Here is a 13,713-nt window from a genome sequence, read left to right as displayed (position 1 = left end):
TGGAGCTAAGGCCTTGTTCATTCAAGGCTTGAGCCGTCCCTCCACTGGGTTTTGCAACATAACCGAAGATGGCAACGCAGCAGTCTCTGCAGTGCATGGAGAATGAATCTGAGACATCAAGACGAGTACACACGCGACCCCAGCAGTCCCTGTTGTTCAAGAGGGCATTCGACTGGATGGTGTTTGCCCTGCTTCTCTAGACACAGCCCCACAACCAGGGCGTACTGGCTTTTTCAGGACCAGTTCGGCTAACGCTGGCGTTAGGTAGCCAGAGGACAGGACGGGGCTGTGATTTGGTGGGCAGATAAAGGCAGTTCGTGTCTTGTGATCTGAATTTGGTTTAAGGCCAGCAGACTCCAGCCCCCTCCCCGACCACATGATCTAATTCACAGTGCTTGGCCCCTGGGAGAGGCGGGAAAAACCTTTGGTTGGCATGTGGACAGCGGCAGCCGAGCGAATGGCCTTGGTACGTCCCTTTGGAGCACGCAGCCCTGGGGGGCACAGGAGGGCGTCGCTCACCAAGGCGTTCGAGAGACATGGACGGACAGGCTGGGACAGCTGCTACCTGTACAGGGAGGTTTCCCCGTGAATGGGGGTAGTGGCCAAGATGTGGACCCCAAGCAGCCCTTACGGGGGGCACAGGAGCTCCCCTCATTGCTCGCTGGGTGGCAGCCAAGGCTGCAGGAGTGCATCAAAGGGCTACCCCGGAGCAAAGAAAGGCCTCTGACTGAAGGGCCAGCAGAGGCCATGGTCAGCTGCTGTACGGCAAGAGGGGACGGCCCTGGAGAAAGCCAGGCCCCGCAGGCAATGCGGAGAGGGCAGCCCCCGTCAGTCTGCCTGCACCTGCCCCTGGGGTCTTTCGATGGGGAAACGTCTTTCCGCCCAAGGAGAGATGGGAGCAGAAGGGGGCACAGGCAGCTGCACAGGGGGTTACAGGCCAGGGGGCAGAGCACCTCTGCCAGGGCTCAGGGGTTGCCGGCGGAAGCAGGCACTGTGGTGCTTTATGGTACAAACCAGGCAAGAGCCCAAGCAGCTGGGGGATGGGCCAGAGGTTTCCCCAGCTCAAAAGACCAAAGCATCAGTGAAGAGCGGGCAGGGCACAGGCCCGTTCCCAAGCTGCAAACGCACCACAGAGCAGGGCAGGCTGGGAGCCCGTCCGGCTGGAGGAGGGAGCAGGCACCGGCCCAGTGTATCTTTTTTAACGATGCTTCGAGCCCTCACTCAGCAGCCATCTTAACCATACACCCTCCTCCTCCCCTTGCACCAGATGCGGCATTACAGGGCTAAACTCAGGCCTGTACCCACCCCTCAAGCTCCAGCCTCTTCCCCCACAGCTCCCTGCAACGGCTTCAGGAGCTCCTGACAGCGGCCTGGGGTGCGGCGCATTAGGCTCCAAGGAGGCTTTTGCACACGTCCGCCCCTTTCAAGACACGCAATGCTCTGGCTGCACAGCTCCAACACCAGCCAAGAGGTTGGATGAGATGCGCCAGGAAGGCAGTTTGCCCTTTTTGCTAGACAGCCCCACAGCTTCCTCTGGCTGCATTGCCTAGAAGGAAACCACTTTCCGGGATTAAAATCCACCTGCCTGGAGAGCCTACGCATCCAGGCCAAAGCAGCAGGTCCGTACTTCAGAAGTGGCAACAGAAGCTTCACCAGCCATCTCTGTTTACACAGGGTTCCCGGGACTCCAAGGCACAAGGTGGAAAACCGGATCGCGTAGGACGGTTCCATGCAGCAGCAAGCACCGAGGCAGCAAGTGGTGAAGTCCCAACCCTCCCCAGCACTTTGAAGTGGCCTTTCCATCTGAGGGATTCCAGCTGAAGGCAGCCGTGGTCCTTCCCCGAGCAAGTTCTCAAGCATCCCACTCAGCACACGCTGAAGACCGAAGGAGCCTGAGCCTTGTATTTCTCGTGGAAGCTCTTCAGGATGGGGACGAGGTTTTTGAACGCTGGGCGGAAGGATGCTTTGGATTCCCAGCAGTTTCTCATTAAGCAGTAGATCTGAGGAAGGAAAGAGCAGGTGAAGGCAGGCGGAGCACATCTCAAACCCACGTCGCAACGCAGCCGCCCCCACCCCGAGCCGGAAGGCAGTTGGGAACAGGCCTGTGAGCAGGCAGCCGTGGAACGGCCCTCTGGCCGACATGCACCTTCCCCTGCTCCAAAGCCTGTCAAAACCAAACCCAAGTAACAGAAGCCACCACTGCTCCCTTACTGCGCTAGCTGAGGGTTCTCTCTGCCTGTGGCCATGGGCGTTGGAGGACAGAGCCCCTGCCGAGGGCAGGGCAGGGCGGCTGGCGGGCAAGACTTCAAGCTTGCCCAGTCTGAGTGGAATCCCAGGGAGAGCTCTCACTAGACTTCAGCAAGGGCCGGATTTCACCCTGCATTCTTTTAGCAGCATGTAGGAGAAAGGCCAGCCTACTGCTTCCATTCCTAATCAGAGTGAAAGCAATTAATCCTTAGCCAGGCCCTCTGGAGGCAAAGCCCCCGTTGGGCAGGCAGAGAGACTGCCTCAGTATGTCAGTCTGTGACATACCGAGTATTTCCGCGCATCGAGGGCCTGCCCGAGCCCAGCACCTGTACAGTTGTGGTCCTCTCCCTGGCGTCATGGGGGAAAGGGAGTCAGTTTTGCTTCCCTGCGTCCCCCTGCTGCGTCAGTGGATTCTTCACTTCCTGTCCTAGGCTGCTGGGCAGCGGGAAGTAGCCCTCAGGTCCCACATGAGAGGTGGCTGCATTCCAGGGGCTGAAGAAGCGATCCCTGTACAGTCTGTGAAGCACTTGGGGTTCCGTTGGGATGGAATGGGCTGTAGCACCGCGTGAAGTTATTAACAAGCGCCACTCAGCGCTGACTACACCGCAACAGCCTCACCTCACAAGGACAGTCCTTCGGGCTTGGGAGCCTCTTCCCCCTGTCCAGCAGCTCGATCAGCCTCAGCACTGTCATCTGACCCTGAGTCGCTCCGATCATCTCAATGAATTTCTAAGAGGGAGGGAGAACAAAGCTGGTTGGTGGGGGTGGGTCCTGCTGGTTACTTGTTCAGCAAACTGAACCCCAGGAGCAGGAAACCCCCATCAGTCCCTCTCCACTCACCACCGGGGGGCTCTGGCTGGAGTCACAGCGTGTCAGGAGCTCGTAGAGAGTGACCCCGAAGGACCAGACATCGGAGGCGTAATAGAACTTGCACTCCTTCAGGCACTCCATGGCGTACCTGCGGGGTGGGGCAGGGGAGACAGGCACCATCAAGCTATAGCTGCAACCACAGGGCATCAGCACAAGGGACCCACAGCCAGAGCGTGGCAAGAATCCCTCCAAATGGCACTTGAGCTCCAAGGGGCTCACAACAGAGAGTCTGCACCATGGCCCTGCACAGCTTCCCAGAGAGTCCCAGGCCAGACCCTGCACGGACAGCAGTTTCCCATTCCTCAGGGCCTCCTAGGCACATCTCTGGCATGGCAGAGAGCGGACAGAAGGAAGCTGTCACGTTCTGACGCAGTCTCTGGGCAGACTTGCTCTGGCAGTCGCCGAAGACACTGGATACCCAGTCATCGTCCTTGCCATGGCTGCGCTTCAGACCAACCCTCAGAGCACACAGCCTGCGGGTGTTCCCGCGTGCACTGAGCCTGCAGGTTGCGTTTCCACCACAGCTCACACGCGGCATGTACAATGGAGTGTACAGGCACATACTTGTGTGTGGCTCACAAAGACTACAGGTCCCAGCATGCAATGCTCCAACCCGAGCTGTGCTGGGACCTATATTTTCATCAGGCCAACCCTCTCTATTTACAAGAGGCGGCCAGCTAGTCAGCTCCACACAATGCAGATTCACCAGGGCATTGGGATGGCTAGCAAGCTACCGGTGTTGCCCTCAGAGGGAAAAGATGGGGACCCCTGGGAGGGCTCTCTTGGGACACCACGACGCTTACCAGAAGACGGGGCTGTCTCCGTCCTCGCAGACGCGGTAATATTCGTGCCCTTCGGGGATGGCTTTGGCCAGTCCAAAATCACCGATCTTCACCACGTTCTCATTCTCCAGCAGCACGTTCCTGGCAGCCAGGTCCCTGTGGATGTAGTGCAGGGAGTGCAGGTAAGCCATGCCCTGTGGAGAGCAAACACCGGATTATCCCCATTCTGCAGCCAGGAACATGAAGCATCCAGAGAGATGGGGACTGGCCCAAGGTCACATGGAGAGTCTGTGACAGAACTGAGGAAAGGACCCAGGAGTCCCAACGCCCAGATTCCCCTCCCACAGCTGGCAGCAGAACCCCAGGAGTCCCAGCACTCAGACCCCTTACTCTAGCCACTGGACCCCACTCCTTCCCCTGGACATTGCACTGCACAATCATTGGTTTCCCCAGCCCCCACCCCAGCTCTGGAGCGGCAGACACACAGTGTAGCCCCTTCTCGCCTGGGCAGGGGCAGCATCAGCACAGTCCCCCACGCGCTGCCTGGCTTGGGCCCTGTCGTTACCTCACAGATTTGCTGGGCAAAGAGGAGGATGTGGGCCAGGCTGACGTTGTGTTTGGGCAGGTAATCCCGCAGGCTGCCCAGGGGCACGTACTCCATGATGAGCTGCACGATCTTCTCCCCTGGAAGAGGAGCCAGATGTGAGCGATGCACTCGGTGGGATGGGCTGCGGCAGGCAGCAGAGCAGAGAGGCATATCCGAGGGGGACGCAGCCATGGCCCGAATCCCCACCACTGTCCTACCAGAGGCTAAGCCCCCTCCTGCAATGCTGCAGCTTCACGCCTTACGTCCCACGCTCCTGGAGAGTGACCCCTGGGCAGCTGGGCAGCCTCTGCAGGGAGTGCCTAGGGCTCCCTTCTGCCAGCTGACTGAGAGGTGCAACTGTTCTGCTCTGGCCTGGGGATTCGCACTCGAGACGTAACCTCTCTGGCACCAAGCCACAGCCTCGGGGGGCACATGCATAGTTAACCCTGCCTTGGGGGAAGCATAGGAGCCCCACAGCACACTCAGCCTACGGAGGGAGGGGTATCCATAGAGCACGTGCCCTGGGCTGTTAGGGAGGGAGCCATGTACAGCGCAGCACACACAGGACTAGGGGAGACAACGCTCTGCCGCGATCCTTCCCCAGGAGCCCCACACCGCAGGGGAGGCTGGGCTGTACCTTGCTCACTGCAGCAGCCCTTGTACTTGACAATGTTCTCATGGTAGAGCGTCTTGAGGATCTCAATCTCCCTCTTCCAGCTGGTGAGAAGCTGCTGGCTGCAGCCAGACTTCAGCGACTTCACGGCCACCATCTCCCCGGTGCCGTCGTTGGTGGGGTCATAGCAGTACAGGCTCACTTTGCCGAAGTGACCCTGGGAGAGACAGAAACGGGGCTTTGAGATCCCGCCATGGAGCAGGGCTCCAGCTGTCTGATGCGGGGAGAGGCCCCAGTGGGACGCACTAGCTGGGGCAGAAAAGCTCCTCAGACAGAAAGGTCTCCAGTGGAAACGTCCTCTGCCAGAAGCCAGCTCAAGGACTGCTCGTGGCAGGTTGGGAGCAGTGCCCACAGAGCACTGCTAGACAGGGATGGGTGGAGGCCCCACGCTGGGCTGGAAATGAACAGTAACAGCCAGGGAATCCCAGCTTCCCAGGGGCAGGGCCGCACAGAGCGGACCTAAAAACACAGGCCGGAGCAGACGAGAGGCTCATCTGTCCAAGCACTCTCAGCCAGCAGTCACGCCCTAACCTGCCGGTAGGGCAAGCATCCTCCTGCTGCAGGGCCTCAGCCAGCGGCTTTGCTCTCACTTCCCTGACATACAGCCTATCCTCGCTAAAGCGACGGGGCGAAAATCCCGGATCCTTTTGTGGAACCCGCCAAGCTCTCGGGAAACGCAGCCACTTCTACCCCCCTCTGTCGGTGCATCAACATGGTGCCACTGAACCAGGGCCAAGGGTTGCTCTGGATGCAATTTACCTCCCCCAGTTCTCGGATCTTCTTCAGGTAGCGTTTCTGAAAGACCGTGGGGTCCGAGACAGGAAAGTCAGGGCTCACAGAGGTGATATCGACGAGGTCTGGAACACAAGGAGAAGAGCCATGTGGCTGACAGGACTGGCACAAGCCACACGACACCAGTGCGACACTTCGCTCAGTGACGACCTCCTCCGGCCAGCCGAGGAGCAGCAAAGGGAGCTCCCTCATGGCCAGAAGGATGCGGGGCACCAGGTGTGAGGCATGGGCTAGGCTGAGGGTAGCTGCACGTGCCTGGCTAGGCTCCAGGGGTGGCAGGTTTGTTTTGTCTGGGTCCTCCCTTCTACTGAGGGCCAGGAGGGAGAGTCACGTATTGACGCACGGCAGATGCCAGCAGAGCTGCAATCCCTGCTGAGGGCCCCTCACCCTCCCTGCCTGGCCTGAAACAGAGCAGAGCAGCCACCCAGGAGTCAGGAAGTCTCCCTCAGTCTGTTTCCAGCCCCCGCATGGGCTCTGCCAGCTGGCGGGGGGCAGGAGGGCTTACTGTGTGGCTGCAGCTGAGTGAGGTCCCGCAGGATGGTCCGGAAAGAGGGCCGCTCGCTAGGGGCGTATGTCAGACACTGGCTGATCAAGGCGGCCAGCTCCTTGCAGGATGGCTCGGGCAGGCGGTGTTTCTTCTCATAGAAGCGCTCTTTCTACGGGGAAAGGAGGGTCCCACTGAGCTCTCCCAGGGCTGAGCAAGCCGCACCCCAGCTATGGCAAGCCACACAGCCCCCCCCCCCCCCCAAGCCCTCCAGTGCACACGGCCCCCACTCCTGCTGTCTCTCAAGACACTCGGTGAATGTTTCCTCTGCAGCCCCCCGGGGCCCAGAGGAGCACTGGCCTGCCACAGAACAGACCAGCCTCTTCCCAGTGGGGTTTAGAGCCCCAGATATTCACCCCACTCAACATGTCCCATTCCCACTGCCACGCCAGCCTCAGAAGAGATGCTAGCCTAGAGTCTGATCGTTTCCAGCCGCTACAGCTACCCTTGTCACTAGCTGGAGGGCAGCTCGTGAGCATAGCTGAGGTTATGGGACAGGTGCGTTCCAGGCTGGGGGGTACAGGCGTTACCTCGGAGGGGGTGCGCTCCTTCAGTGGGACGTCCGCATCAAAGCAGATCTCCAGCAGGGTGGTGCCGAAGCTCCACTTGTCAGCCGCGGTGCTGAGGCTGCTGACATCCTGGACGCACTCGGGGGCGATCCAGGGGATCCGGTCCACTCGCTCTTTGGGGAAGAGGCAAGAGGGGTTCATAGCTGCTGCAGGGACACTGCCTGAGTGACCATGCACACCACTAAGAACTCGGGTTTGGGGAGAGCCCCTTGCAGCGGGACCTCAGAAATGGGGCAGAAGCAGAGGCTGGGAATTTCAGAGACGCCAAAGGAGTCGGCCCCGGTCACATTTCAAGGGCAGTTTCAAGCCCAGTCACATGTGCAGCTCTGGCAGGAAGAGCTGCCGAGTCCCCAGCCCTGCTTGGGGGAGCAGGAGGGTCCGGGCTCCTGGCTAGGAGAGGACAAAGCAAACACCGACCAAACAGAAGTCCCACGAGCAGGGCTTGGTGGCCGGAGTCACCCACGGGCATGTAACCCACACCACCATGTGCGCCAATCCTGTCACATCTCACAAAGGCGAGCTGGGCTATAGGCAGAGGGCGAGCCCCTCAGAGACAGGGGTAGGGGACAGGAAATGGAATGGGTGGCTCAGTAGGAGGCGCTCTCCCCCCAGCGTCATTGCTCACCCCAGTGTGGCTGGGGGGCCTGCACTGCAGGGAGTGGGGCTCAGATCTCAGGACTCCAGCATGGTGCTCAGGGGATGGTGGAGATGCAACATCCTGGTCACAGCCAATCCCACACCTCTTTTGGCCCCAGGGCCCTGGCCAAATTCTAGCATAGATGATTACGTGCTGCATCCAATTCTCCTGACTGTTTCTACCGAAAACTATCCCTCCACTTCCTGTCCTCAGCTGGTACATAGCGTTGCTGTGTGCTGTTCCAAGAGCTGTGACAGCAGACCCCAGAGGTGGCTGCACATCGGGGCAGATGCAGCGAATCCTTGAGTAGCTTCGCAACTGATCGAGGACCCCCTGGGTGGGAAGGTGCCGGAGAAAGGCCTTTTGTTTGCTTATGGGATCCATGCCAGAGCGGGCGACTCACGCAGCTCCGCTCAGGGTCAGAAAGGAGCACATGAGCCAAGCCTGGCTAGTGCTCCCAATGAAACCTGGGATGATTGCACTCAGCCCAGCTGATGCATAATTCACAGGAATCCCCGCTGCAGAGCCTGGCAAGAAAGCACAGGCTGCCGCGGGGAGGTGACCGCACTCTGAACTAGGAACTAGTGAGGGAACTAGGCAGGAGGAGAAGGTACCTTCTCGGGAGAGCACCGTGAAGCTGACCCCAGGGTCGCTGAGCTTCACAAAAGGCAGCAACCCGTCCTCCAACCCCTTCCTGGCCAGCAGGATGTTCTTGGCACACACATTGCCATGCACCAGGTTTTTGTCCTCCTTTAAAAATAAATCAGGAAACAGTGAGAGCTGAGGAGCCCCGACCCTTTAGGTACTCCCAGGTGCTCCGCAGGGTCTGAAGACCAGGCTGGGAAGTTGGCCCCAAGCCAGGAGCAGGGCACCAAACTCCTGGGTCCTCGCCACAGCTCTGGCACGCAGGCACTCGCTTCCTGCCTCTGTCCCCCTCTGCGAAACAGGCGTGGGGGCAGAACAGGAGCAGGCCGAACCGGCCTTTGTGCAGCTCTGCACAGGGCTACGTCCCGCCACCCACAGCCTTTCCAAGCGGCTGCCGAGCGTGGGAGCACTCCTCAGCCGCTGGCCACACTCCTAGCAAGGAAGGGAGGCAGCAGCAGTCCACTCCCGGCTCTCTCCAGCCTCCAGGCCTCACTCGGACCAGGGCGCGCGGTTCATGTGTAACCAGAGGAGTCATGAGGTTTCAGACCGAGCGGTGCACCTTGGCGACGGGGCTGGGCCAGGCCTTGGTTCAAGCCCCAGCTCTGCCAGCGTCCCGCTGGGCAACCTCGGGTGAGTCGCTCCTCTGCTTGGTGCTTCCCAGGGGTGGGGAGGTGCTGGGACACTGCAGCGAGGGAGAGGGTTTGAGGACCTACCCAGATCTATCTGCATTGCTGAAGTGGACACCCAGCTGCATGCTGGCAGATGGTGCTCCCCGGGGACTGGAGCAGGGGCAAAAGGTGCCTAAAGAAGCCCGGGGCTCTCCAGAGCAGCCTCACATGAACGCACCAGGGCGCGCCCCAGGGAAAGAGCCCAGTTCCAAAGCACAGCTTCTCACCAAGTAGCTCAGGGCGCTGGCGAGCTGCTTCGCGACAGTGACCTTCCAGCCGACGGTCACCCGGCCTTTCTCCTTCCGCAGCAAGACATCCAGGGGGCCGTGCTCGACGTACTCCTCCACCATGATATCTGAGAGGCAGAAGAGGCCGTTCCTTACCAGCCCAGCTCTTTGGCACTGGAGGGCAAGGCAGGGCCGCAGGCTGGGGCCCAGCTGAGGACACTCAGGGCAGACGTGCTGGCAAGTTGCACCCTGATCAACTGTTGCTAGGATGAGACCCCCCCCCTGCACAGGCCGGATGGGGCGGGGAGGCATTCAGGGAGACTTCTGCCCTCTCAGAGGGTCCCTGAGCCCCTCAGCAGGGGCAAAGGGCCAGGCAGGCTGTTAGGGAGGGACGGTGCAGGGGAGGGCCACGCGCTGGGGAGCCGTTACTCACTCTCGGAGCCCCGCACGCAGACGCCGTGCACGAAGGCCAGGTGGATGTGCGAGACCTGGCTCATGAGGCTGGCCGTCTCGAAGAACGCCTGCAGAGAGAAGCGGGGAAGTCAGGTACTGGCGCGCGGTCCCTGGGATAGCCAGCCACCTTGGGCCAGCTAACCGAAGCGTGGGGAAGAGGCGGTAGCTCAGCAGTTGCAGCCAGCAGGCTTGGGGTGGGGCTTTTGCTAGCAGGACCAATGTGTGGCGATTTCACCCCTCCTCCCGCAGGCTCCTATCCAGATCCAGGGCTGTCTCCCCACATTCAGAGTACCCTCCTCCTCGCCCCACGGTCCCCTGGGCTACGGCACCATCGGGAGGCTCCCAGGCAGGGTCCCGCACACACTGCAGAGCTCCGGCCCTGAGCTGCCAGCAGGCTGGGTTCTGCACCTCCGCGTGCCCGGCACTCCCTTCCGCCATCCCCAGGGCTCTGCTCACCAGGGCGATGTCCCGGTGGCTGGGGTCCAGCACCTTGAGCACCACGTGCATCTCGCGACTGTTGTTGTTCTGCTCGGTGGAGAAGTACTCAGCCTCGTCGTCCCCGCCAGCGCCCCCGCAAACATGCAGCACGCCCTCGTAGATGTTGGTGCGGGTGCCCTGGCCCAGGTGAGCTCTCTGCATGGGAGACAGCAATAAGGGGGTCACTCGGTGCCACAGGGAGAACCCTGCTTGCCCCCCACCATGTCCAGAGGGAGATTGGCCCTAGGCTGAAGGTGCTGCCTTTGCTGAGCCCCCACTCCTGATGGAGTTGCTGGGCCTGGCCCAGCACCTGCTCCCCCGTCCTCCCCATTGCACCAGCTTTCAGCTTCCCTTGCGCATTGATTCTCCTCCAGGACACCGACCCGTCTCCCTGGAGCCTCCCCCCGAGCACTTGTCAGGGAGGCCAACCTGGGTGATCTCATTTTTCCGGATCTGGTGGAAGCTGAGCTGGGTCAGGTTCAGGATCTGCCGGGTGCTGTCCTTCACCTTCCGGGCGATGATCAGATCTGAAATCTCTGTGTGGAGAGGCCCACAGGAAGAGGAGGTCAGAGACCCCATCAGCCTTGACACAAGCCATTTCGGAGACTCTGCTCTGGCTCTCTGCACATGGGAGCTCTGGGCTGGGGCAGAGCCCCAGCTGCTGCCAAAGGCTCCTGGGGAGAATCTCACTCCCCAAGGGCTTGGGACGGGGCTCGTACCTCCCGGCTTCGGCGGGCAGCACCTCCTCACAGCAAAGCTCTCTTCTCCCGACTTGAGCGTGCAGCCTTTGAGAACGTCCATCAGCTCCCGCACGGTGGAGAACTCCCGCTCCCAGCCCTCCAGCACGAAGGAGACGCCTCTCTTTTGGATCCGGAACTGCCTATACGTGGGGGTGGTCTGTGTCCCGGAGCCCTGGGGCAGGGGGAGGAAGGGGAAGAGAGACTGTTGTGACAGGGCAACCCAACGTCCATGGCTCCAGGAACCCCTGCTCAGCACGCTCATGCCCCATTGACGGTCTTACGCCTGAGCACGCGGACCCTGCTGTCACCCACCCATGCCACGAAAACCCATCAGTGGGCAGCAGGGGCCTGCAGCTTCTCCCTAGTCACTTGATGGTTCAGAGTGCCGTGCTCCAGCAGGGTCTGGGGTCAGGCCCCTGCGCTTGGCTAACCAGCATCTCACTACCACGGGCTGCCTAGATTTCATTGCATTCCTTCCAGCTCCTCTCTCCAAGCAGTCAGCCCAGCAGCATCTCTCCCATGTCAGCTGCAGCCAGCTGGCCACACCCCAGGCTCACCAAGGAGACTGCAGCAGGGTTCCGGGCAGTGCTGCCATTTCAGACAGTGGCCGGGCAAGGTCTCTGCCTCTCAATTAAGCCTGTCTGCTGCCACTGCCCTACGCCGGCCATTCCAGCAAGCCCAAGACTGGGAAGGAAATTGTTGCTCGGCTCCAGCATTTCCTGCAGTAACTGGGTCGGCTCAGGAGAACGCACTCACTCTTACTGCAAGCGAGCCGCCAGGGCAGCCCCTACGTTCCCGTCCGGATACACGGCACGCCCAGATTCTGCACCAGCTGCAGCCTTCCTCCCAAGGCTCCTTCTGGCACCGGCCGCCCCCAGGCTCCCTGTGTCTGCTGGCATCGTGGCCTGCGTTCCCCAGGGCGATCATGTGGAGGGTTGCGCTAGGGACCTGCCATGCAAGGCTTGGAGGCGCCAGGGAAAGGGAGTGTGCAGGGCACATGCCCAAGCAGCCCTGCGTTCATGGCAGCTGCATGCTGGGACACGCGTGTACTTGAGCGAGACTAATGAGACTTTCAGACAAGATGCCGTCTGCTGTGCCTGTTTGGGCCCCTCGGGGTCCTGGGAAAATCCCTTGGCTCACCCCAGTGTCTTTGCTCTAAGTCTCCCTTTGCCCCACTCTTGTGTTCTGTGTCCATTAGTCGCCACACTTTCCACGCCAGAGGTGGCTGCACATATTTTTGGCATGCCTGGAGCTGCCCGGATCAGACACAGGTTGGCCCAACCCCTCCAAACGCAGGGGGAGCAGTAAAAACCAGCCAGAGCGAGACCAGCTCTGCTGCGTGCCACGCCAACGCGTGGAGTCCACATTCAGCACTGGGTCTGCAGACTGCGCCCAACTGGAGCACATCACTCCCAAACCCCTGTTGCACCCGGAGCCACTGGCTGGCTCCCAGCCCAGACACGGTTCAAGACAAGTGGGTCTCATGAGCAGAAAACTAGGTCTCCGACATGCAGTTGGCAGGGCGTCCCAGGAACGAGACCAAGTCTCTGGGTGGGAGACAGGGCTGGGCCGGGACTGGACTGGAGAACAAACTTCTACAGGGAACCAAGTGTGACGAAGCGGGACTGTTCTTAATGTTTCCTCTGAATACTGTAGGGGTGCCTCAGTTTCCCCTAGGCAGTTCTTAAGTATCTAGGGGGTAGGATAAGGGTGTATGGCCGTTGCAGAGCCCTAGAGGGCAGGTGTGTGCAGGGGTCTGGACACAGAGAATGGCTGACACCCTGTTTCCTGGCCACTGATGGCCTGGACCCGTCCCCCCTGCAAGGTGAGAGCTAAAGGGTTGGAGAACAAAGGAATCCGGTGACCTCCTGGCCCGGGGAAAGGGACAAAGCCCAGAGGAGGAGGAGGGGCTGGAGAGAGTTTCCGTTTTGGGGCTGGCTGGGGACATGGAGTGAAGGGCAGATGGGGTTGTCTGGCTCACTGCCCCCCAAAATGGACTCGGCTGAGGGGGTTCTGTTCTCTGCACCTACAAGCTCTGTGTTAGGCCATGTTCCTGTCGTCTAATAAACCTTCTGTTTTACTGGCTGGCTGAGAGTCCCGTCTGACTGCGGAGTTGGGGGGCAGGACCCTCTGGCTTCCCCAGGACCCCACCTGGGTGGACTCACTGTGGGAAGTGCACGGAGGGGCAGAGGAGGCTGAATGCTCCGAGGTCAGACCCAGGAAGGTGGAGCCGGGGGAGCTGTGTGTCCTGCAGACAGGCTGCTCCCAGAGAGGAGACTCCCCAGAGTCCTGCCTGGCTTCGTAGGGAGCAGTTCCAGAGCATTGCCCGGGGACGCCGTGACACCAAGGACCATCCCAACCCTCCCCCGACACCACTCCAAGTGCCAGGGCACTGCTCTAACCTGCCTCCTCCCCCCGCCAGCAAACCCTACCGAAACAACACACTCCTCCGCCCGCACAGTCCTCCCTCTGCAGAGGATGAGTGCGCAACCCACACGTGCTGGCAGGAGCTCTGAGCACAGCGCAAGAATGTACAGCCAACGCAGCAGCGGTCACGCGCACGGGGCCTTTGCTCATTCGAGTCCATCTCGGATGGATGTTGCTCACCCCACGCCTGCCTTACCTGGCCAGGGTCCCTCTTCACCACCGACAGGATCAGCCTGTTGAAGTTGAGGACGCTCCAGCGGATGATGTACAGACCATCCTGCTCCTCCCGCTTCAGCTTGGCGAAGACGAACTCCTCCCTGGGGGCGGGAAAGGCGTCAGACAGGCCCAGGCCCTGCAGAGCCCCCAGGTCTCCCGC

The 13,713-nt window shown here is 60.7% G+C and overlaps 1 protein-coding gene across 3 annotated transcripts in view; it reads right to left on the bottom strand.

Moving 5' to 3' along the window:
* Positions 1 to 1,730: 1,730 nt before the first annotated feature.
* Positions 1,731 to 13,713, bottom strand: part of TYK2 (tyrosine kinase 2) — a 28,326-nt gene continuing 16,343 nt past the window's right edge. For 2 of the 3 annotated variants that reach the window (XM_084609954.1, XM_084609955.1), the window contains exons 9-24: positions 13,534 to 13,654; positions 10,890 to 11,082; positions 10,600 to 10,706; positions 10,150 to 10,326; positions 9,674 to 9,761; positions 9,241 to 9,368; positions 8,315 to 8,450; positions 7,025 to 7,176; positions 6,456 to 6,606; positions 5,918 to 6,015; positions 5,123 to 5,315; positions 4,465 to 4,583; positions 3,921 to 4,093; positions 3,088 to 3,205; positions 2,866 to 2,976; positions 1,731 to 2,000 (exon numbers count right to left, since the gene is read on the bottom strand). In XM_084609954.1, coding sequence (XP_084466080.1) covers positions 1,866 to 2,000; positions 2,866 to 2,976; positions 3,088 to 3,205; positions 3,921 to 4,093; positions 4,465 to 4,583; positions 5,123 to 5,315; positions 5,918 to 6,015; positions 6,456 to 6,606; positions 7,025 to 7,176; positions 8,315 to 8,450; positions 9,241 to 9,368; positions 9,674 to 9,761; positions 10,150 to 10,326; positions 10,600 to 10,706; positions 10,890 to 11,082; positions 13,534 to 13,654 — 2,200 coding nt within the window. In that variant the 3' untranslated portion in view covers positions 1,731 to 1,865. Of the gene's footprint in view, positions 2,001 to 2,865; positions 2,977 to 3,087; positions 3,206 to 3,920; positions 4,094 to 4,464; positions 4,584 to 5,122; positions 5,316 to 5,917; positions 6,016 to 6,455; positions 6,607 to 7,024; positions 7,177 to 8,314; positions 8,451 to 9,240; positions 9,369 to 9,673; positions 9,762 to 10,149; positions 10,327 to 10,599; positions 10,707 to 10,889; positions 11,083 to 13,533; positions 13,655 to 13,713 lie in introns of those variants that run through there. The other variant, XR_014709078.1, reaches the window with a different exon arrangement.

This window comes from Lepidochelys olivacea (assembly GCF_965140295.1).
Source record: "Lepidochelys olivacea isolate rLepOli2 genome assembly, chromosome: 20".
NCBI lineage: Eukaryota > Metazoa > Chordata > Testudines > Cheloniidae > Lepidochelys > Lepidochelys olivacea.
The sequence above is the reverse complement of the archived record's forward strand: the minus strand, read 5'-3'. Positions and strand labels throughout refer to the sequence as shown.